Here is a 24,643-nt window from a genome sequence, read left to right as displayed (position 1 = left end):
TTTTGTGTATACCTGACATGAGGGAGCGTGTCTAAGTGTGTGCTGTACTACGCAGGATGTGACCGTGACGGCTGAATCTGTGACACATTTGGGCGTTTTCGGTTCGACACATATTCAAACATGGCATTGTGACACCATGTTATCCTGTCTTTAAAAAAGTACAAGTATGTTTCCAGCAAAACTGAGTGTTAATTTCACAAATGGAGAATGGAGTCAGATCACTGGCAAATGCCTACGTGAAACCAAAAAAAAAAGTTTTTGTATTGGTGTCCAAATTAATCATGAAGTGACAGTTCTACAGGTCTTGGCGTAGTCCTGGGTGTCTAAAGCTTCCTGTGCATATTGTCTTTTCAACACCTGTGCCTGCAAAAGGGCTGAGAAGCAGCTGACCTCAAAGAAAATGATCACATGACTTCAGGAACTGGTGGCCTCTTTCACCATTTTTCCTCATCTTTATGATCCATTTATCATTTGGCTGATATGTTGCTTCTATTCATATAATAATTATGAAGTTCAACACAAGCTTAGGAGGGAAAAAAAAAAAAGTTACTGGCCAATAGTTACCAGCTCCTTGCTGAGCTATTAGCATGAAATTGAACAGCCGTTAAAGCTACAACTTTTGTAAGACGCATGCTTTTGTCTGTTTGCTGAAAGAAGAGAACCCAACACAATCTCACTCCAAACTGGTCATATTTTAAAGCAAAATGTCTTTTTTTCCTAAATAAACGACAATATGTGATGAGTTGGGTAGCCCCTTTGTGTCATTTAATAAAGACGTGCAGGGAAACCCTAACCGTAGCCATGTTAAACAGAGATGAATGTTCACTGATCACATGGAAATGAAGCACATAGTTCTGTCTGTTATCACAGTGAAATAACTCTACTGTAGTTTAAAAAAAGAAAAAAGGCGTTTCTTAAGGAGCTGCCTAATGAATGACACAGTGACGCAACGGGGCACTGACAAAGCATAAATATGAAATGACCTGGAGGTAAGAAGGTGCAGGACAACCACACAGCTGAAAGGAAAACATGAGACAGCTCATGCAATACACAACCTTCTGGTTAGACTGCCGTCAAGGTAGCAAATACAGATGAAAAGTGAAAATACGATCAGTTTGACATGCAGCTTCTAAGCATCAAAGAGTGTGAAACATGCCCTGGGAAAACGAGAAAAACCTGCTCATTCAGGTTTCTACATGCAGCTTTTTTCTGCATGTGTTCTGTCCTCTCACCATACGTTGGTAAGGGTTATCTGTCCGGTTGGCGGTATCCAGCAGCTCATTGTACTCCAGCTCCTCGCACAGCCTCTGGAGGGTGTTGAGCGGCTCATTGAGCTGGACTGGCATGGCCACTTTGGACAGGTCCTTCCCGATGTTGTTCCTCAGGATGCACCACAGACTCACGCTGCTGGCGAGGCTGGGAGAGGGCAGCACGGTGCGTCGACGAACCGGTGCTCCCACGCTGCTCACTGGGGAAAAATACAAGCAAGGAAAGGAAATGACTTTGAAGAATCGCGTCACAAAGTGCCGTGTGACTATTAGACATCAGATGTGGTGCAATCAGCGGTGATCAAACTTGAAGTGATAGAGAAGTATCCAACTAAATTAAGAAATAGGAATTTGCAGTCAAAGTTATGTCAGCTAATTTTGATTATTATAGATTTCTCACAGCCAAGAATGAAATTACAGCAAAGAGGAATTATTACCAGGAAAGTAGTACAATTTGAAAACATAAAAACATACTGCTGATACAAACCCAAAATGGTTAAAGTCTTGAATAATGTGGAAAAGGTTAAACAAGAGCCAGAATGTTCTTAGGCTGTACCATCTCCTCCAAAGAAAGAAAGAAAAAGGGGGGAAAAAAGAAAAAGCATCACATTTGTTCAGGCACTTATGCATTCTTACCTACTGTACAATAAAAACATACCTAGTCTGTGTGTCTTGATGTTGCCGTCGACTGTTGTCAACACATTCTCTAAGGAATCGAGTAATTTGTGCCATTTCAGTTATTTATACTTTATTTGATTCACAAACACACACACGCACACAGTGAGGTTTAGTCCCATCGCAGTGACACAACCTCTATACATCAGTCTGTCACAGTAAAGCCATGACACTGTTTTTCCGTCTCTGTTGTTATGCACAAACAGAAAGAGAAGTCCTTGTTGTTGTTGATGTATCATGTACCGGAGTTGTGTCTCTCACTGCCTCCTTCGTTAATGTAGGTGTCCACAGAGACGCTGTCACTGACGTCGCTGATGTACGAGTCATCGTCGGACGCCTGCAGACAGAAAAATCAAAGAGTGAGGTCGCCGAGCAACCGCAACATCAAAGAGCACAAACACAAGCACCGAAGTCTTCAGATCATCAGGAGAGACATGACAACCTGACACAGTTACCGCAAACAAAACCCTGATGAGTAAGGAGGAGGGGTCAGCTTTTATGTGTTGTATCTGACCTCATTCTCAGAGGAGGAGGAGGAGAGAAGGTATTCCTGGGCATCAAAGAACTCTGATATCGAGTCTGGAAGAGATGCTCTGCTCTCATTGGACGCCTGGTGGACCAAGGAGTGGGGGCTGTCCGGAAATTCCTGATCAGATGATTACAAGTCAAATGAGAGTAAGTGGACCAGAAGCGTTGTGATGATGGTGGTGTAATCATGCAGAATGATGAGGCAGCGAGCCACTTACTGAGGCATAAGCAGTCTTCAAACCCAAGACCTGCCCCGGCTGGGGGGCCTGCAGGTCGATGGTGTGCCTGAGCCGGTCTCTCTGCACTGACAGGGAACTAAAGGCCGACTTCAGTGTAGCGTGGACTTTACCCACACACGAACAGTTACAGAGTTGTCATAGTAACAAAAAGATATATATTAGTAACACAAAAATGCACCATTTGTAGTTTATAATTAATGACCGTTTGCCAGTTAAAAGATGGAATATTCCATTCAACAAAGGTGAAGCCGAGTCCACAAAATGCGTGGATATAAAAAAAAAAAAAAAAAAATTCCAAACAGAAACTCTGACCATTTTCATAAACTGATTGCGAAATTAATTTACTCAAAAGACTAAGAAAAAAAATATCCAGTGAACAGAGAGGTACACAAACCCCTCAGTGCACTCACTGTTATTGGCCAGCGTATAGAAATCCTCCTGCAAGCTGGACACCTCTGTGGGTGAATCTAGTGATTCAGGACACACCTCCTGCATGTTGACATCAGAAGTGGACAGATTGGGGTTTGAAGCATGGAGACGAGGGGACTTGGAGGAGCCAGAGCGTGGAACCTAGAGGACAAGAGGAAAGGTGGAGAGCTGTTTGGCACCATTGTCAGCTTTATGATTATTGCTCACTGAAAGAAGAGTAAGAATCTAACATACGTACCTGTAAAGTGGCTTTTCTCTCTTTGTTGCTGTTCTTGGATAGCCATTTCTTTGGCCTCTTCTCCTTCTTGGGGATGTCAAAAGTCTGTGCCTGTTTTATCCCAAGAAAGAGCAAGAAGATTGAAGGAGCATTTGGAAAATAATTTCACATTTTGCACTGTGGCCAACTGTGTGCACGTTTACTTGTAGCGCACTGATGGCTGGAGCTGAGTACGTGCGGCGGAGGACCTCCATGCTCTTGAGAAGCAGGTTGAGTTCTAGCAGATACGATTCGCATTCCTGCAAGTCTGACCAAGACAGCGAGAGAGAGTGAGACATGCACCATGAACAAAGCATAAAACTGAGCTGACAAAGCATGTGGAAAAAGAAGAAAGAAATTTAAATATTTAGTGTAACTCTTCAGAAGATAACAAACCTTTGCTGCACTTTTCCATGTCCTCTGAGGAGTGAAGCCAGGAGCTGACCTTTGCCTGGTGGATTGATGCCTGCTTAGTAAGAGCAGCCCGCTACGTGATAACAAGAGGCAAAAACAAGACACAAAGAACGCATTAAAATATACGCTATATCCTGGTTAAAGGCGCAATAAACACAATTTCTGGATTGTTCTCTGATGAATAAACATGGTGAGATCTCACTTTTCTGTAGGAGTCATTGAAGGAGGGGGACGAGGAGGAGAGGGGGTGGATGAGATGCCTTTCTTGGGGGTACGCGGCGATTTCATTCTGCCGAAACAAGCGGTGATGACGCAGCTTTGAAACCCATTGTTCAAACAGCTCCGGAGACTTCACCTAGGAGTCACAAAGTCAAATCAGGAACAATACCAAAGAGAAATATTCGGAAATAAGCCCAGGAATTTATGTAGAAATTTATATTAATATTAAAACTGAACTTGTAAATGAAACAAAATTTCTTGGGGTCTTTATTGACGATAAACTAAGTTGGAAAACACATAAAATATGTTAAATTGAAAATGTCAAGTCATTGCCATTTTGTATAAACCACAACACTTCCTCTCCCAACACTCATTAGTTACCTTATATTATGCATTACTTGTTCCATACATGACCTACTCCATTGACGTTTTGGGAACCACCTACAAAACTAATACAAATCCTATATTTCTATTTCAAAAGAAAGCTATAAGAATTATTATTAAGAAACCACATCATGAGCCAACAAATACATTGTTTGTCTGTTTGCATATTTAAAATTTTGGGACTTAATTGATTATTTCATAATACAAATTATGTTTAAAGTAAAAAATAAACTTTTACCACAACATGTCCAGGACCTGTTTAAAATGAGGGACTCCAGTTATAATTTGCGAGGAACATTATTATTTCAGAAATCAAAGATTCGAACTACTGTGAAAAGTCATTGTGTTTCTGTTAAAGGTGTTAATATTTGGAATAATTGCCCAGATAACATAAAATCACTCGGTGCTTGCTGTTCTACTTCGATCGCCCACGATCCAAAAAAGTGCTAAAACGGGATGAAACAGCTTAATCCTGCTTGCCTCCTGCTTGGTGGGCTTACAAAGTGCAGACCTGGCAACTGGCTGGCTTAAGTGCAGACCTGGCACCCGAAAACAAAATAAAAGGAGCTGCGTTCTTGGCCAGACATGGTCCAAAACCATAACAAAACAATCATATTTGCTGTACAAGCTCATCACTGTGACCACCACAGGAAACAGGAAAATGAGGTGTAAATCACTTTTTATCTTTGAGTTACCTTCAGGTGGTAGATGTTGTCCTCCGTGTCCAAGTCGATGCACATTGCTTTCTTCTTGATCGACATGACGGAGAGGCCAACATCAATGCAGCCATGAAGCTTTCCCTTCTGCAACTGCAAAATACACCTTGTTAGCATTTGTTTAAGAAAGACAAAAAAAAATCTGCAAATTTTCAAGGCAATACCTACATCGGATTCACGCTTGGCGTACTTCATGATGCCTTTCTCCAACACAAAGTATCTCTAATTGAGAAGAAAACAAACTCAGTCAGTACTCAATCACAGAATTTGTTCTGTATTCACATGTTTTCACCACAATTTCAATCACACTCTTTGATTGTACAAATGGCGCCAATTAAAGTCGTGCAGACATACTGTGGTGGAGTTTTGGAGTCCACCTTGCCATACAAATATCACAGTGGTGTAAAAGAAATGCGTGATCAGCCAGAGAGATAAGGACAATACACAGATGCAGCAGCAGCAGCTTCAGCACACCTCGCTGACTCTTGTTTTGCAATAACAGCAGGCTGACAAGGCACTTCCACAATACAGGAAAGCTCTGGTGGTTCAAAAAAGTAGTGAACATTTAAAATGTCCAACATGCTGCCCAACGTGGGCTTTCAGGTACAGTTGACAAGAGCATAGGCTGAAAATAAGTTATTAATGATGATGCCAGAGGTTTGCACTCTCCTGATATCCCTGGTCTCTATACAACTATGCTTTTATTTATTTATTTATTTATTATTATTATTTTTTTTTTTTTGCAAAATAGTTTAAGAATGACTCAGGCAGGGGTGGTGGCCAAGAAGTTAGTGTGCTTGGTTTCAGTGCAAAATTTCCCGGTTCAAACCCCACCCCTGCCACATTTCTCCATGCAATGTGGAGATGCGTCAGGAAGGGCATCCAGCGTAAAACTTGTGCCAAATCAACATTCAGATCCACCATGGATCTGCTGTGGCAACCTCGAGTGGAAACAAGGGAGCAGCCGAAGGGTTTTTCTTACTTAGTTTAAGGTCATCTCATCATATTTTTATCACATTTGGCAGGTACTTTGGGCCTACTGATCTAAAGAAGTGATTAAATTTGGATTAGGATCAGTCAAAGATCATCAAATTTCCAGCACCATGCTAATATATATTTGATGATGGCTGATCATATATACGGACGTGGTTTCAAATGTTTTATTCTTAGTGAAACAGACTATTTAAAAGCTCATGTAGCATTTTCTCTACATGCCTGAGGTGCAGGTGCAGCATGGCTGTTCTCACTGAGCAGTTCTGATTTAGGTTTCTGTTTTTATTTCATATACGTCTTGGTCTGTAACCTTGTCATCAGTTGGTATAATGCACAGCAGATAGTTTATTATTTCTGTATGAAAAAATACAAATAAGCCAGTGATGCAGTGAAGTGTACCACTTTTGAGTTTAGCTTTTAAATTTTTTGCACATTTCCCTAACATCCCTGCTGTATCGCCTTAATGCTAACACACAAGGCTGTACATGATCTGCTACATAATGCACAGAAACGCATTATAACTCAAAATGCAGGCTTCCAACACATTACAAACCCAAAACATCTTTTAAACTATGTTATGTATGGCTGCAAGACAGCGGTAGCACATAAGTGGTAAAACACTGCAGCAAATTTCTGGGACTTGATGAGGTGCTCACCTTATGCCAGCCCTTCATGGGCCACTTCCTCTTCTTGAGTAGAAAGCCTTTCTGTCTGTCAGGCTCCTGCATGGTGGCAGGAACCCCCCGAAGCCCCTCCACAATCTCCCAGCTGTCCTGCAGAGAGACAGCAGAGGATTTCAATTTCCAAGCGAAGGGACCAATGTGAAGAACTGTTTTTGAGTTGTTGAGGGTCTTAAAGTGCAGTTACACTTCAGCGATGACTGACAGATATCAATGGGATCATACTGTGATACTGTTCGGCTGCAATAATAACCACTGTGATAATTATTTAAATTCCAGACGAATTGGGCTTAAATTGGCATCAGTGTTGAAAGGTTTTGGCTGTAATTTCTCTGTACATTGGAATGATTATCAACCAAGAATCAAAAAAAAAAAAAAAAAATCAACTGTGAATTTATCCTAGACTGCACCTTGATTTTGGAGAGAGTTTAACCGCTAGAGCCCCAGGGAATTCCTCCTATAAGGTACTTTGTTTAAGTATAATGCCTATTTATTGCATATCACAATGTTCAGAACAATCTCAGCTTCCTGAATGTGAGGCATTTTTTTTCCTGGAACACTGTAGAATAGAAACATGGAGAAAAGTTGACCAAGTTGCAGGACAGCATCAGTAGGGCTCAAACGGTTACCACGTGTAAATGCTAATTGACCAGTTCTGAGTAACCAAAATAATTAATAAAAAGATCAAAGTTACTGAACAACAACAACAACAAAAATGCTTTCATAGATTAAAAAACAGAGACATAAAATGTGTGTGTGGGGGGGCTCATTTTTGAAGTTAGTCAAACCAGCCACACCATACAAGAAGGCTAGTGAAGGAAGCCATCAAGACATCTATGATAACGCTGAAGGAGTTACTCAGTATTGATAGTGTCTGTGAAAAGAAATAACTGAGCATAGTGCAACTTTTGTCTGTTGCATCACCAATTACACAGCTTCATGTTGGAGTGGAACTGAAGGATTTTCTGAAAAAAATGTGACATTTTAGCTGGTTTGACTTATTGCCACACTCCACCCCAGAGCTGTGACTCGTGATTAAGAGACAACAGTCGCAGCATGGACTGTCTCTGTCCTCACAGCCACAGACGCACATAACTCTTTCTGAGTTGCCACAGGTGTCTTGGTGGCTTCCCTCACTGGTCTCCAATTGCATGATCACGTGTTTTTTGAGACCTGCCGACAGATTCACCATGCAGTACCGTACCGTTTGTGTTTCTTAATGGCTGATGGAAATGAAGTCCAAGTCTTATTAAGTGACTTGGAAATGTTCACGTATCCATCGCTGTAAAAGTGATTATTTACTGTAAATATATCGCGCTTCAAACAAACATGCAATTTATGTGATTTTTATTTCACTATATGAAGGATTTTTTTTCCTTGTTCAAAACTTTGGATATTTTTTTAAAATATTTTGTTTAAGATTGCTTCATTTGCATTTATTGCTGAATTTGTGTTTTTTCCAACTCGCCAGTCCCGATGCACGTGATGCATTCAATATAAGCAAAAGTGACGGCTGAGGTTGTGAGACTTGTGTTTCCTGTTGAGAGGCCAAGACGCACCTGGTTACCGTCATGCTTAGAAGAAGCGCTACTGTCACTGTGAGTGGGTGATGATGATGTCATCGTCTCCTTTCTGTGCACAGTCGCCTTTGTTTCTGTGGAAAGAGAGACAGAGGTCACAGTGGAGCTGCCACCAGCTTCACGCTGACCTTTGAAGGCCACGCCACAACAACCCACTCTACAAAAAAAAAAAAAAAATTAGACACTAATGCCAGAGCTGGGAAGAGGAGGAGCTTATTTTAAAAAAGAAAGCAGGAAAATGTGGAACAATTTGAACACAATATCAATGAGCAAATGGTACACCCTGACAAACCTACAGGAAATTACACTCTCCCTTGAAAGTGTACTTGCACCGTATGACATAGTTTTGCTGTTGCGTTGGAGGATTTCCTCAGTATCAAGTTCAAAAGTCTTATTAGGCATGCTCAAAGAAAAATTAAAATGGTAAAAATGACTAGAAATACTCATTTAAAGATTCAATGTTTTTATTTAACCTGCTAAATAAATAAATACATACATAACCCATGAAAGCATTTTAAATTTAGTTACAATAAACTTAGAGTATTTACAGAACTTCCTATTTGAGAAGAAAAAAAAAATCAATGAAGTGACACACTTTTTTAATCTTCAAGTCTACAAGTGATGAAAGAAAATACATAAAGATGTGAATGTTGTAAACTTCTGAACTTCAAAAAGCAAACAAATCTAATTTTATGACCTTTTACCTATAAAATTGATTTTGTGTGTCTGTACATATACTGTCCAGTGATTTTAACAGAATATGATGTTGATCCATCCATTATTCATTAATTATTATCCCCTTTCATATTGGATACGCATGCTCTCTGAACAAAAAAAACTTGACAATGTTCAAGTGAGCGCTCTGTGACTCTTGTAATCTTTGTGACCTTATCAAACACCACGGTCACAACATTGTTGCCATGATAGCTAATCAACGCTACCAGCTATCGCTTTAATATAGCATGCACGCACTCTCAGGACCAAAATTACAAAAGTACACAAATGTGCAGCCTGTGACCTTTGTGACCTAGTTAAAAGTAGGGCACAGTCAAAGTCTTGTTGCCACCATGAATGACAGACGTCCACTAAATTTAGACACTTAGTATATGTATGTATATATATATATATATATATATACACACATACATACACACACACACTGGGGCACTTAAGACATCTGCACAATTTGCATATTGGATATTGAGTGGTGACACTCTGAGGGCAAAGAGAGAAATGAGACCGTAAATAAAGAGGTGCGCCAGTAAATGTGTGTGGTTGTGTGGGATAAGCAGGGAACACTGCATCCATAATGACATATCCCAACCTGGAAGGGTTTGTGTGTTGTGATGATTCTATGTGCGCTTTGCAGCCACTCTGTTTGCACAGTCAGTCTGGAATGTCAGCGGATTACTGTGAAATATACTTGTGCGCTTCTTGAGATACGCACTGCACACATGAGAGTCCACCTGTGGGCTTTGTGCGCTTGCATGCAATTTGTGCAAACTTTCGAATTTATAGCGCATTGCTAACACCAGTACATTGTGGATTGGAGTGTATATGTGTGTGTGTGAGACCTCCAGCTCCCCAGGGCCTCACTTACAGGCAGCACCATGCACCACACATGAGTCATCAACAGGAAAGAATGTGCTCCGTGCTTCGATACCATCAGCACATTATAAACACAGCTAGCTACAGTCAACACTCGGCTAAAAGCAGAATGAAACACACGGGCGGGTGTGGCCCACTGATTTCACAGCTCTACACCAAAACAACAGTCAACATATTTGAGTAGGTTTCAACTGACTAACTGAGGGAGCTTGACTTACAGTGCAGCGGATAACTGAAAAAAATGCTTCAAATGGTGATGCAAGCACCAAATTTGGCACACATACTCCTTAGACATTACTCTTTTAAAAATGCCGGGTACCCACGTGAACTTTCAATAGGCGGCCAAGAAGGGGTCAATTGAAATATTACACAGGGGTCAAAATTTAACTGGTTGAGCTAATAGGATTAATAAATGGAATAGTTTTGACTGTGTTGCGTGCTTGGTTTGCAAAGTAAAGAAACAATATCAGCATCCATTGGATTCTACTATGACATGTAACATATGCTACCCTGTAACATATTAACTAAGAACGATACATGATGCAATCTATTCCTTTTTAAAACCGTATTCACCCAACTAATAATTTGCATCACTTTTTACCAAAATTGGAGCAACTTTAACTTTTGACCCCTGTACAAATTGAAATTGACCAGTGTCACTGTTCTTGCTGTTTTTACCCCATAACTCCGGAACATTCATTCACAGATAGTCCAAACTATACCTTTTTGGAATCTTTATGATCAGACAAATAATATGGAATACCTTTCAATATGATTGGAGCATTTTTAAATTTTGACCCCTGTGTAATACTTCAACTGACCCCTTCTTGGCCGCCTATTGAAAGTTCACGTGGGTACCCGGCATTTTTAAAAGAGTAATGTCTAAGGAGTATGTGTGCCAAATTTGGTGCTTGCATCACCATTTGAAGGATCCCTCAGTAAATATTCACTTATCTGCTGCACTATTAGGTCATCGAGCCATTACACACCAATTTTCTTCTACATATGAAGCTTTGTGGACACCAAACATTATTTTTCCTGCAGAACATAAGGAGTCGTGGCATTCAGTGTGCTTCATGTTGGATTGATCACTTTGGCAGATAAATCAGGAATGAAAGGCATTCAAAGGGCTGACTGACACCCTGCACGCTTTGCACACTGCAATAGTAAATATACACATATGTCATGGTGTTTTGTTTTTTACTATGTATGACTTTATCATACAATTTGTTTCTGACTTCATTATTGGGCACCGCAGTGTCATTTGAGGGCAGGCGCTAAAGGGGTAAAATATGAGGCATATGACGTAATTTCTCTACTTCCAGGGACAGAAACATGGCACTTTCTCAGTTTTTGGGCAAATTACACACAAACAAAGTGAAAATGCAAAGAAAAAGTGACATTTCGGTGGAAAGTGGACATGTGTTGCGGTGTGTTTATGACCCTGAGCTCAAATGTGTCGAGGCGGTTGTGCAGGCAAGAATGCAGTTACTCTGGTTAGCTGTGTAGGGTAACAATTACCAACATGACCTGTCACATTCGCCTCGCCTTACCTTCGCCACTGAGAACTGAAAGAAACCCCACTTTTTGCGACTGTTTCAGTAATTGCAGCCAGAAAAACAAACAAACAACAACAAAAAAAAAACAAAACAAAAAAAACAAAAAACAGTACACCATTTTCCCATTTGAACTGACAGCATTTGTGGGAAGAGACTAATCCCCGGCCGCAGTGTGGGAGTGTCAGCCCAAACCATTTGGGGGATAGGGGTTTCAGCGAAAACCATTTTAAACCGGCACGTCTTAAACCGGCTTTTAAGTTTACTGAGCCGCGCAGAATGGTCTGCGCTGAAACTCTCACACCCCGCCTGGGGATTCTCTGCCGTGTTCGTGACGGCTGTCCCCAGATGTGGTTAAATCCAGCGATATCATGTAGGGGTTCAAACAAGACTGCGCTGCCCTATTACAAAGCATTTTTCAGCCCATGCTTTGATTTACTTTGGCATTTGACCAAACTACTTTAAAATCTCCTCACCTCCAGATATTTATCCACGTAATATTCCCACTGAGTTTTATCCACCTACGCTTCTTGGTTGTTGCGTTATACACAAAATGTGCTTTTTTTCTGGCAATGTCTATCTTTACCTTTATTATAGACCAAACGACTCCAAAATATAATCACCTCAACATACCACCACATATAAAGGAAATCCACTCAGCCGCTTTTGAGTTATCTTGCCCACAGACATGCGCCAGTGAAACCAATACACTGCTATCGAAAATTCAGCGGGCGATATTCACTGAACCATGTCTTTTGTGTTCTGATGCTGCATTTGCGGGAAAAGAAACTTGCCAGCTGGGTTGCTGACATAGTCACTGACATACGTTCCTTTAGCATGTCCAGTTCTAATTTGGTTAATAATTTGATTCATTCTGTTGAAGTTATCATTAGAAAACAAAACAAAACAAAAAAATGTTTGATGTACACATGGATGATGTATAATTCTACAACCCTATTTTGGACGCATGGCCAGAAGTGGACAAGGGATGATTGAAGGCAGCACCAAGAACCCTTCCAAAGTCACACACACACAAAAAAATAAGCTATTGCAACATTGGAGAGATTGAGTTGAACGTGACATTACAGCATATTGTTCAAATGACTTCCTCACCATACAAATTTAAGAGTAGGTATGAAAGCTTTGCTATTTCTGCAACTTGAACACAGAGCTTACAGAGATGCTGAGTAAAAACTGCAAATGAAATGGGGGTAATTTAAGTCCCCAATCGCTCTAGGGAGTGCCCTACTTACCTTCACGGAATAATTACTGCGTACCTTAAGACACAAATGAGGTTTCTGCACTGTAAGACCAGACATGCTGGGCTTTGCCATGACTCTTCTGTAATGGAAGTCAATCATTAATGGTACGACACGTTGTAAATGATCTCTGAAGATCAAGAGGGGTCATTTTCACAGTGAATGCCACAGAGTCACAAGGTCCAAATAAAAGAAGCAACAATTTACATGTGATAACAATTATAAAAGGAGACAAAACTATAGTTGCTTTTGCGTCTTCTTTATGTGCCAGCATTTACAAGGCGAGTTGTGTTGACAGGGAGGAGCACAGTCAGAATTTGCAAGTGGGGATTGCTTTTTAAGTGTCCCAGTTTCTGCAGTGGAAACTAAATAGTTGTGTTTTCCACAAGTACACGTGGTCTAACTAGTCAAATAACAAAAAGAAATACAAGTTGGATATGCTAACCCCTCTGGCATGTTTCTTGTACTTTGAACCAAGTCTCATGGCAGTTCGTGATGGGTTTAGGTACTGTCCCATCAAACCAGCGTCTGCCTGTCACAACTAACAAAATCCTGCCAGGTCCGCACTGAATTGCGCTGGTCTGCTCTGAAAAGTCCCTCTTCTTTTCTCTCATATTTAGATTATTAGGTAATACTACCCATGGGTATGAAGACTTGACATTCCAAATGATTGACCGCTGGGTAAGCTTGACAGGATAATTATGGAATCCACTTAAGTATGTGTGTGTGATACACTTGGTCCTTCCTTGACTTTGCCTTTATTTTATTTAAATGGCAATTTCATGGCCAGCCTTAATTTACATAATAGGTTTTATAGAAATTCGCAAAAGGACCTGGGAGCGGTAGGCTGACAGACAGATGGGCAAACATGACCTTCGCCCCAATGATTGACCGTTGATGAATTTTATGTAGGCTGGGTAAGTCAAGAACCCACCTACATATGTGTGCCAAATTTGGTGGACATACATAAATAAGAAGAATTTTGACCTTTGAAACAATGGCCTTGACCTTTACAAAGCAAACCCTTTAACGGCAGTTCTGGGGTTAATTTATATGCACACAGCAAATTTGGTAGAAATTGTACCAAGCACCTCAGACGAGTAGTGGAACAAACAAAGACATTTATCCAATTATAGCAGATTTGTACTTCTGATATTGCGTTTCTCTTTAACTACAGCATGATTTGATGTCTCCACCAGCATGGGAGTACTCAATGATGTGGAAGATGTAAAGTCAGAGACATTTTGTGATTTTGGGTTACACCAACAAAACTGAAATGAACTGTGTTAAATGTGGCAGATAACCGCAAAATGAAATCTGGTTCTGCTTGAGGTTTCTTTGGGTTAATGGGCATTTTCTTTGCAACTGTCATTGTGTGAGTGCTCTTGGAGGTATGCTGTATCTCTCTAAATTATATAATACAGAAGAGATGTCCCTAGCCAATTTCAAAAATCCATATCATATCCAATTAAGACATTTTTTTACTTTTTGGAATGTCAGCTGTACAAAACGTCTGAAGGAATATTGCCAGCTCAATGTACTTTTTCAAATATACTGTTTTATTATAACCCTGCCCCAGCTTTAGAAGATAGTAAAGTTCAGCTTGTTTACCCAGATATCCCACTTCTTCTTCTTCTTCTTCTTCTTCTTTGTCTTTCGGCTGTTCCCGTTAGGGGTCGCCACAGCAGATCAATCGTTTCCATCTCACCCTGTCCTCTGTATCTTCCTCTGTCACACCAACCACCTCCATGTCCTCTCTCAGCACATCCATGAACCTCCTCTTTGGTCTCCCTCTTCTCCTCCTGCCTGGTGGCTCCATCCTCAGCATCCTTCTCCCTATATACCCTGGGTCCCTCCTCTGCACATGTCCAAACCATCTCAATCTCACCTCTCTGACTTTGTCCCCAAACCGTCCCACCTGAGCTGTCCCTCTGATATGTTCATTCCTAATCTTGTCCATTCTTGTCACTCCCAAAGAGAATCTCAACATCCTTAGCTCTGCCACCTCCAGCTCTGCCTCCTGTCTTTTTGTTAGTGCCACTGTCTCTAAACCATACAACATAGCTGGTCTCACTACTGTTTTGTAAACTTTCCCCTTCACTCTTGCTGATATTCTTCGGTCACAAATCACTCCTGCCACCTTTCTCCACCCACTCCACCCTGCTTGCACTCTCCTTCACCTCTCTACCACACTCTCCATTACTTTGAACAGTTGACCCCAAATATTTAAACTTATCTACTTTCACCACTTCTACTCCTTGTAACTGCACTATTCCACTGGGCTCCCTCTCATTCACACACATGTACTCAGTCTTGCTTCTACTGACTTTCATTCCCCTTCTCTCCAAAGCATATCTCCACTTCTCCAGACTAGACTCAACTTGCTCTCTACTCTCACTACAGATCACAATGTCATCTGCAAACATCATAGTCCATGGGGACTCCTGTCTGATCTCATCTGTCAACCTGTCCATCACCACTGCAAACAAGAAAGGACTCAGAGCTGATCCTTGGTGTAATCCCACCTCCACCTTGAATGAGTCTGTCATTCCGACTGCGCATCTCACCGCTGTCACACTATTCTTGTACATGTCCTGCACTACTCTAACATACTTCTCTGCCACTCCAGACTTCCTCATACAATGCCACAACTCTTCTCTTGGCACCCTATCATAAGCTTTTTCTAAGTCCACAAACACACAATGTAACTCTTTCTGTCCTTCTCTGTACTTTTCCAACAGTATTCTCAGAGCAAACATTGCATCTGTAGTGCTCTTTCTCGGCATGAAACCATATTGCTGCTCACAGATCTTCACCTGTTTTCTAAGCCTAGCTTCTACTACTCTTTCCCATAACTTCATGCTGTGGCTGATCAGCTTTATGCCTCTGTAGTTACTGCAGCTCTGCACATCACCCTTGTTCTTGAAAATAGGAACCAGCACACTTAGTCTCCACTCCTCAGGCATCCTCTCACTTTCCAAGATTTTATTAAACAATCTGGTTAGAAACTCTACTGCCATCTCTCCTAGACATTTCCATGCCTCCATTGGAATGTCATCTGGACCAACTGCCTTTCCACTCTTCATCCTCTTCATAGCAGCCCTCACTTCTTCCTTGCTAATCTCTTTTACTTCCTGATTTACTCTCACCACATCATCCAGCCTTTTCTCTCACTCATTTTCTTTATTCATCAACTCTTCGAAATATTCCCTCTACCTTCTCAGCACACACTCCTCACTTGTCAGCACATTACCATGTGCATCTTTTACCACCCTAACCTGCTGCACATCCTTTCCAGTTCTGTCCCTTTGTCTGGCCAATCGGTACAAGTCCTTTTCTCCTTCCTTACTATTCAACTTCTTGTACAGCTCGCAATATGCCTTTTCCTTTGCTTTTGCCACTTCTCTTCTCGCCTTACGCCGCATCTCCTTGTACTCCTGTCTACTTTCTTCATCTCTCCGACTATCCCAAAACTTTTTCGCCAACCTCTTTCTCCTTATGCTTTCCTGGACCTCTTCATTCCACCACCAAGTCTCCTTGTCTTCCTTCCACTGTCCAGATGTCATACCCAGTACTGCCCTAGCTGTCTCCCTCACCACATCTGCAGTACTCTTCCAATTGTCCAAAATTGCTTCCCCTCCAACTAGTGCTTCTCTCACCTGCTCACTAAATTTCACACAACAGTCTTCCTCCTTCAGCTTCCACCATCTGATCCTTTGTTGAGCTCTCACTCTCTTCTTCTTCTTTACCTCTAAAGTCATCCTACAAACAACCATCCTATGCTGTCTAGTGACACTCTCTCCTGCTACCACCTTACAGTCTGTGATTTCTTTTAGCTTGCATCTCCTATAAAGAATGTAGTCCACCTGTGTGCACCTTCCTCCACTTTTATATGTTACCCTGTGCTCCTCCCTTTTCTTAAAGTAGGTATTCACCACAGCCATTTCCATCCTTTTTGCAAAATCAACTACCATCTGTCCTTCCCCATTCCTATCCTTGATACCATATCTACCCATTACTTCCTCATCACCTCTGTTCCCTTCACCAACATGCCCATTGAAGTCTGCTCCTATCACCACTCTTTCATGCTTGGGCACACTCTCCACCACCTCATCTAACACACTCCAGAAATCTTCTTTCTCCTTCATCTCACAACCTACCTGTGGGGCATATGCACTGATGATATTCATCATCACCCCTTCAATTTCCAACTTCACACTCATCACCCTGTCAGACACTTGCTTAACCTCCAACACACTTTTAACATACTCTTCCTTTAAAATGACCCCAACACCATTTCTCTTTCTGTCCTCACCATGGTACAACAACTTGTACCCACCGCCGATGCTCCTGCTCTTACTTCCCTTCCACTTGGTCTCTTGCACACACAATATGTCTACCTTTCTCCTCTCCATCATATCAGCCAGCTCTCTCCCTTTACCAGTCATACTACCAACATTCAAAGTCCCCACTCTCATTTCCACCCTTCTAGTTTTCTTCTTCTCCCGCTGTTCGTGGCAACGTTTTCCTCCTCTTCTTCGTCGTCGTCTTTGCCCAGCAGTAGCCCAATTTTCACCGGCACCCTGTTGGGCAATAGCACCGGTGGCAAACGTTGTTAACCCGGGCTGCGACCGATCCGGTATGGGAATTCGATTCTGAGTCTGCATAGTTCGGTTGGCTTGTTTTATGCCGGATGCCCTTCCTGACGCAACCCTCCTCATTTATCCGGGCTTGGGACCGGCACTCAGGATGTACTGGCTGCACACCCCATGTGGCTGAGTACCCAGATATCCCACATGGTACCTAAATAGACTCTATATTTGGTTTACTAGGTCAGGTCAGCTCTAGGAGCATAAGCTGGAGCTATACATCATGGCATCCACCACATTACTGGTCTGCCCTGCATCCTGACTCACAACCACTAAGAGAGGCCACCAGTCCAATCCTACATCTGGAAGTAGCCATCAGACAGGTGATATGTGGCATTACTAGGTTGTGGAGTTCCTGAGGTCTAATGCATCTATGTAAGGCATCATGTTCAGGAAAGCACGCTGCATGGCCGCAGTGTTACAGAGAAATTGTTCATTAGACACAACGTCAGTATTCTCTGGAGATACCTGATACAACAGATATCCATTCGTCGCCTTGGGCCCTGGTTCATGCCTTGGGCATGAAGAAAAATACAAAAATATGAATGGAATATGTAGAATCTCCCTCAACGACATACCAGTAGCAAGTGACGCAATTGCAAATTTACATCGAGTTTACACAGGCTACATCACAGGATGTCTCAACCGTTGAGTTGATGATCAGCTCCGCCAAGCTATGCTACTGCTCCGCGGAGTGTGCTTCCAATGCGCCCACTCTCAGACAGCAAAAGTAGAACTACATTCTCTAGTAAGTCAGTGGACCGTCATCAAACATCATCCTCTGCTCTGCTATATTGAACACTACAAACTGGGGCTCCTGTAGTCAGTCTTCTCTGGCGTTTTACAGAAAATTTTGATAATCTCACACAAGTTTGAGTTCATTTAGAGTCCAACTAAAGTTGACTTTGATATTGCTCGCCTCTTGCAATTCATGAAAAAGAGGAATGGCTGTCATAGGACACAATTTAACAAAGATGAGTAGAGAACTCACAAGTCTGAATGATGACAACGGTTTAACAGAACTTAAACTTGCAAGATGTAAACTTCTCCTTCACGTTGACTGTTACATTCTTTCTTTATTTTCTTTTTTTTTACTTCAATATGGCTACAGACCTCCCACACAGCCTGTCTTTCCTAGAGCAAAATCCAATATAGCAACAGGCGTTCTACAGTTTCCATGACAAAACGGCACCACTGATGCACGAGGAACCGCCAGCTTGGAGTTTTTTTGTCAGACACAGAATAAGTAACCAGTCATGTTTTCTTCCCACATACATTCTTGAAGTACTGCTGTCATCAACCTCAAAAGTCCACATAATTGTTCCCACACTGCTGGCTGTCAGTGAATAGGTCTTCACCGATAAACCATCTGCCACTACACCACCAGTAATGGTGTGATAAAGCCACACCTCCCCCCGTAATATTATCAAGTTAACGTAACAGTATCAAGCTGTGCATCATCCACCAGTTAACAAAATTAAACCCACTGCAGAAGCTGCTTTAAAGGGACTCGCATGCGGCAAAATAATGCAGCTGTTTCCATGTGCATCAACATGCGTTTTATTACAGAGTAACAGGAGTTCAGTAACTTGTGGTTGTGGAATTCTTGATGGCGATTGCATACAGTCTGTAACCTAATATATCATATCTGATGTGATGCATTTGCAGGCAGGTGAAAATGTAGATGCAGGAAAAAAAAAAAAACAACACCAGCGCTGCAACTAATGAATATGGTATTGATTATCTTTACAATTTATCGACTGACTGTTTCCAGATTAGCCAGTCATTCTTTCGTTAATTTACCAGTAAATCATAATCAGAAAGTCTAACAATAACTTTCAACCTTGCCTTCAAATATTTTATCATAAAAAGTATTATATATATATATAACATATATAAAAAGATATAAAATGCCAAAAAAAGGCATTCAGGAAAAAAAATATGGGGGAAAAAATGTTGCACACAGCTGTGAAATAAAATCGCAACATATTTCATATGGGTGCAATTAATTATCTTCATTATCAATTTACTTGTTGATTTTCTTATCCATTAGTTGTTTGGCCCATAAAATGGTGAAATCATCTTGAGTGTTTGCAAAACTCAAAGATACTCTAGTTTTTATCAGAGAAGATAAAAAAAAATAGAAAAATATTAATATTTGAAAAGCAAAATCAACTCATGCCGGTTAACAGATTACCAAAAACAGTTTGCGATTAATCGATTAATTGTTGCAGCTTGTACTCAAGAATCAGAATGCACTTGAAGCACTCAGAGAGACCGAACCAGCATGCCCATAAATTCTTCTCATCTCACTTTTTGAGAAAATGCATCACAAAAGACGTCTGCCTCATTCCTGCTGAGACAATACACACTTTGTTTTATTGCTAAATTTTGAGTTGCTATGGATACAAACACCAAGGGACAGACTATATTTGGTTTTCTTGTTCTTCAAGGAAAATGTGAAGGTATAAAACATCGGGCTATTTTTAGAACCAGCGGTATTAGAGGAAGAAACATGATTTCACTGAGCCTCAGTATGGACCAGCTGGGTTGGCTGGAAAGTAGGTCACCAAAATCCTGTAACCTCATAAAACTCTACAATATCACGGGCGGGCTATTCTCAGGGCAGCCATTTGGTGCATTAGCCAAGGCAAAGTGCTCGACTCACCAGGTTTTTAGTGGGTGTTATGTAAACCAGTGAGTGAGACGCTGATAACTTGTGTAAGTGACGGATGTTTACGCCCAGAAATGTCACCGGAGGAATAAACTACGACCTGAGCTGCCTTCAGTTGATTGGGAGGCTTAATCGATTCCTGTGGGAGAGAGCCATCAGAGTTTGAAGTATGAGGACCTTCTGGATCTGGTCGAAGAACAAGATTGGAGTGTTGCATAAGGGCACTTCAACACGGAAAACGCATGCCAACACATGTAGGTTACCAGGTCAGATCGTGTCTGAGCAATAAATAGCCCTGTCTACTGTGATGAACAAACAGCCCAGTGTTTGTTGTAGATTTTCATTGAGTGTAGGATTTATTGAGGACATCTGTGGAGATGGAGGTATAAGAAAAACTGACTATGTACAAAATAACTTTAGTCCCAATGCAAATTTAAGTGTTAAACTCATCAAACACACATACCAGCATTGGCATCAACACAGATCAAGTCCCTTGAGGTGGTTGGTTAGGTGAAACTAACCAGTTATCTTGTTATTCAGATCAGGTCCGGGAGCACACATTGGTCCAATATCATCATTGAGGCCTACCAACTAGCCAGCTATTCTACTGAAGCAACACCAGATACCAGAAGGCATATACTTTGATTAATTTAAGCAATTATCATTTAAAATGTGAAGTTTTTTGTAATTATTACTTTTAAGTTGAGTTGTACATTTTACATTGCAAGTATCTAGATTGTGGTGGATGTCTGGGTTTGCACACGTCTAGAACTCCTGCACAGCATCAGAATTCCACTGTGGTTTGAACGAGTCTGATATTTCAAGTAACATCTACAGCAGGGGTGGGCAGCGAGGGCCGAGACACTGCAGGTTTTCCTTGCAACCAGTCACCTCAGCAGGTGGATTGCTGATGAGCTTCTCCCCTGAACATAAACACCTGATCGTCAATGAAATCACCTGCTGAGGTGATTGGTTGTAAGGAAAATCTGCAGTGTCTCGGCCCTTCATGGCACGATTGCCCACCCCTGATCTACAGTCATGTTAATCTCTGTAATAACTGCATCTTCTAAAAACAGAGCTGTGACATGTGATCCACTCACATTTACTGATATCTATTGATTGTCAGAGTCATTAATATTAGAGCTGAAACAACTAATCGAGTTAATCGATTATTAAAATAGTTGTCACCTAATTTAGTCATCGATTAGTTGCTAAATAACTTTGTTTTACCGCAAATGTTTAGTTTCTTCCATATAATCAACTGAGCTTTGCTTTGAATCTTGAACCAATGAAGGAGTGCTTTGAGCTGCTGCTTCATTAGTTTCATTTGTTTTATTTCGCTTTATCTTAATTTTTCTCCACTAAAACCCTAAACAGCATATGTCTGTGAGGAATATTTACCTTTTTTATGTTAAACTGACCTGTTATGGTCTTCTGAAACAGTTGATAGATGTATTTTATGCTAACACTGATGCTAATGCATTAGCATGTGTATGGTGTTTTCAATGTTAAAGTTAGCATTAAGCTGCTGGCATTTCAGCATGTTTGTGCATTTGTTTTCTGTATAATTAATGGCTCAGTGTTTGTTGTCGTAAAGAGTCAAATGTATTACAAATTATAATATTTTTTAATTTATTTGTATTTATATATTAATAATAATAGCAACAATAACAATAGTAATAATATCTAATAACGCTACAATACAATTTTAGAGAAAGAGACATGAGTCACATGTGTCATTGTGAAATGACCACACAGTTTACAAGTTATACAGAGAATGTTGCACATATAATGAGTCAGGCTAGTTTTTGATTTAGGTTTTATGGTTAACTGGTTATGCTAATTGTTCATTTGCAGCAACAAAAATACCTTTTTTCCTCCATATATTTTATAACATTTATATGTCTCAGTGTTGTTTTATGGCAACTCAGCACTTTGATAAAGCAATGTCATTTGAAATAATTATTTTTGTTCTTTATTATAAACTGTTTTACTCTTTATTATTTTATATTTCAACAGCCAAGGGACATTTGATGATTTGTTGATTTTCAAGTATTTTAAGTTTTTGGATAATGTTCTGTTAAATAAAGTGGTGGAAGGAGAGAAAAATTGTTTCCCTGGCACATTTTAAAAAAATTCCCCACTAATCCGATTAATCGTGTCGCTGTGATGAGGAAGAACTTGATGCCCTCAGTGCCACATCTTTCAACAACCTCAGTGTTGGACACCTTGTCCTGCCAGCTGACATTAGTGATCTTGCGCAGACACCGTAGATGGAACTGACTGAGATGACGTGCATGCCGTGATAGTGTAATTGTACTACTAGACAAGACTCTTGTGCTGTAGTGCAATTACAATATCGTATAATTCAGGAACAGTTCACATTCTTAAAATGTGTGGACCCCAAAAATTTTATGGGGGTGGTGACCAAGTGGTTAGCAAGCACACTTGTTTTCAGTGCGGAAGGTTCCTCGTTCAAACCCTGCCACATGAAGTATGGAGTTGGAAGAAAGATTCCCACACTATGCACATTTATTCAAATTACATGTTTACACACCCAAAATTAAAATCAAAGTCTAAAAACCTACATGAAACAACGAAATACTATTTTTTTTTTTATTACATAGGTGAACCACTAGCAATTTTGTCAGGAGTAACATCAGAACAACAAACAGTGTGATTTATAAATGAGACGATTGTTGTTATAATTTGGTTAAGTAAAACCAGACAGGCTCACGCGCACAGTTCCGGTTTCATCGGTAAACTTCACGGCGCAAAGAAACGTTTCGATATTCCGTGCGGTCGTAAACGCAACACTCACAGCTACGATAGAAACCAAACAAATAAGCCTCAACGTGAATTATAGTCAATAACAATTCAGCCACAAATATAACCGTAAAAGACATGAGTAATTCCACCTAAAGCGATAGGACATTTCTCTGGAAACTATCTGTACAGATACAACGACGGCGCACGACTCTGTGACTTCATTCAATGAAATATCTGCCGGACACAACAATAATGTCATTTTTTTTAATGGGGAAAAAAAATACTTACCAATCGCAAGCAAACGCTGTAGCAGCTCTCCTCGTAAGTAAAAAAAACAGTGTCAAACTGTTTTACCTTTTTTTTTTTTTTTTTTTTTTTTTTTTTTTATCTAGAGTGGGAGGTGCCTGCCTGAGGGACAGGCATGACTCGAGCTCACCTTAACCAATCAGAATTCAAAACAGAAGAGATGGGCGGATACATTTTGACATACAGCAAGAACCAAAAACAACAACAAAAAAAAAACAGGAAAACCAGTTTATGAATAACATTTTTCTCATTAGTTTTCACATTCTCTCACTTTTCTACTACCTTTCTAATTGCAAACTATTGCTCCGTGTCTCTAAATTGCAGTTATGAGTAAATAAAAAAAAAAAAAATTGAAATACACATAGTGAAAAATCACATGTTGCACAAAATAGAGAAACAAACTAAAGGGGAGCTCAGATGACCGAAATATACGGAAGCAGTTAGCTAAAACCCCTAAAATGACCCGACAAATGACAGACCGCACCATGACAGAAACGGCTTGATTTTGACTTCCATGACGTATGTCACATTACATCGACTATTTGAATTTATTTAGTGCAGCAAATAAGTGAAACAGTCCTGCAAATGGTGATAAAAGCATCAAATTCTGCAGAAATACTCCTCAGACAATCCTCTTTTGAAAAAAACGATTGGCCACTTGACTTTTCAGGTAGGGGTCAACTGAAGAATTATACAGAGGTCAAAATTAAAAGATGCCCCAGTCATATTGAAAAATATTCCACATTATTTGCCTGATCATAAAGATTCCAAAAAGGTATAGTTTGGACCATCTGTGACTGAATTCTGTGGAGTTACGGGATAAAAACAGCAAAAATGGTGACAAAGGTCAGTGTCCTTTTGTACAGGGGTCAAAAGTTAAAGTTGCTCCAATTTTGGTAAAAAGTGATGCAAATTATTGGTTGCGCTAATAGGATTAATAAATGGAATAGTTTTGACAGTGTTGAATGCTTAGTCTAGAGATTGATCTAGTTATCTAGATTACGATTTGTTTCCCAGTGTAATCTTTACGTGCCTTAACTAAAGCACTCCCTCTGCTGAATCACCTCTAAATTATTTACACATTATTCACTTTGCGTGTTTTTAGGAATCCGCTAGCTTAGCGTAGCTACTAGCTCTTAGCCGATTTAGCATGGCGGCTTCACCTGTCTCTCCCGCACTTTTCTGCTCTGGGTGTGAAATGTTTAGTTATTCCTCGGCCTCCTTTAGCAGTAACGGTACTTGTAATAAGTGCAGCTTATTCGTAGCTTTGGAGGCCAGGCTGGGCGAATTGGAGACTCGGCTCCGCACCGTGGAAAATTCTACAGCTAGCCAGGCCCCTGTAGTCGGTGCGGACCAAGGTAGCTTAGCCGCCGTTAGTTACCCCCTGGCAGATCCCGAGCAGCCGGGAAAGCAGGCCGACTGGGTGACTGTGAGGAGGAAG

The 24,643-nt window shown here is 40.7% G+C and overlaps 1 protein-coding gene across 2 annotated transcripts in view; it reads right to left on the bottom strand.

Moving 5' to 3' along the window:
* The window catches only part of LOC117502054 (oxysterol-binding protein-related protein 3-like), a 39,143-nt gene extending 15,869 nt beyond the window's left edge, over positions 1 to 23,274 (bottom strand). Inside the window, exons 1-15 of one of the 2 annotated variants that reach the window (XM_034161043.1) lie at positions 23,185 to 23,274; positions 8,361 to 8,455; positions 6,778 to 6,894; positions 5,297 to 5,350; positions 5,108 to 5,221; positions 4,012 to 4,164; positions 3,792 to 3,882; positions 3,560 to 3,663; positions 3,378 to 3,467; positions 3,121 to 3,280; positions 2,690 to 2,814; positions 2,458 to 2,589; positions 2,187 to 2,280; positions 1,927 to 1,974; positions 1,233 to 1,468 (exon numbers count right to left, since the gene is read on the bottom strand). In XM_034161043.1, coding sequence (XP_034016934.1) covers positions 1,233 to 1,468; positions 1,927 to 1,974; positions 2,187 to 2,280; positions 2,458 to 2,589; positions 2,690 to 2,814; positions 3,121 to 3,280; positions 3,378 to 3,467; positions 3,560 to 3,663; positions 3,792 to 3,882; positions 4,012 to 4,164; positions 5,108 to 5,221; positions 5,297 to 5,350; positions 6,778 to 6,894; positions 8,361 to 8,423 — 1,581 coding nt within the window. In that variant the 5' untranslated portion in view covers positions 8,424 to 8,455; positions 23,185 to 23,274. The remainder of the gene's footprint in view (positions 1 to 1,232; positions 1,469 to 1,926; positions 1,975 to 2,186; positions 2,281 to 2,457; positions 2,590 to 2,689; positions 2,815 to 3,120; positions 3,281 to 3,377; positions 3,468 to 3,559; positions 3,664 to 3,791; positions 3,883 to 4,011; positions 4,165 to 5,107; positions 5,222 to 5,296; positions 5,351 to 6,777; positions 6,895 to 8,360; positions 8,456 to 23,184) is intronic. The other variant, XM_034161044.1, reaches the window with a different exon arrangement.
* Positions 23,275 to 24,643: the final 1,369 nt, after the last annotated feature.

Source organism: Thalassophryne amazonica, chromosome 20 (assembly GCF_902500255.1).
Source record: "Thalassophryne amazonica chromosome 20, fThaAma1.1, whole genome shotgun sequence".
NCBI classification, from domain to species: Eukaryota; Metazoa; Chordata; class Actinopteri; order Batrachoidiformes; family Batrachoididae; genus Thalassophryne; species Thalassophryne amazonica.
Note: the sequence above shows the minus strand (reverse complement) of the source record. Positions and strands in the feature narration are given on the sequence as shown.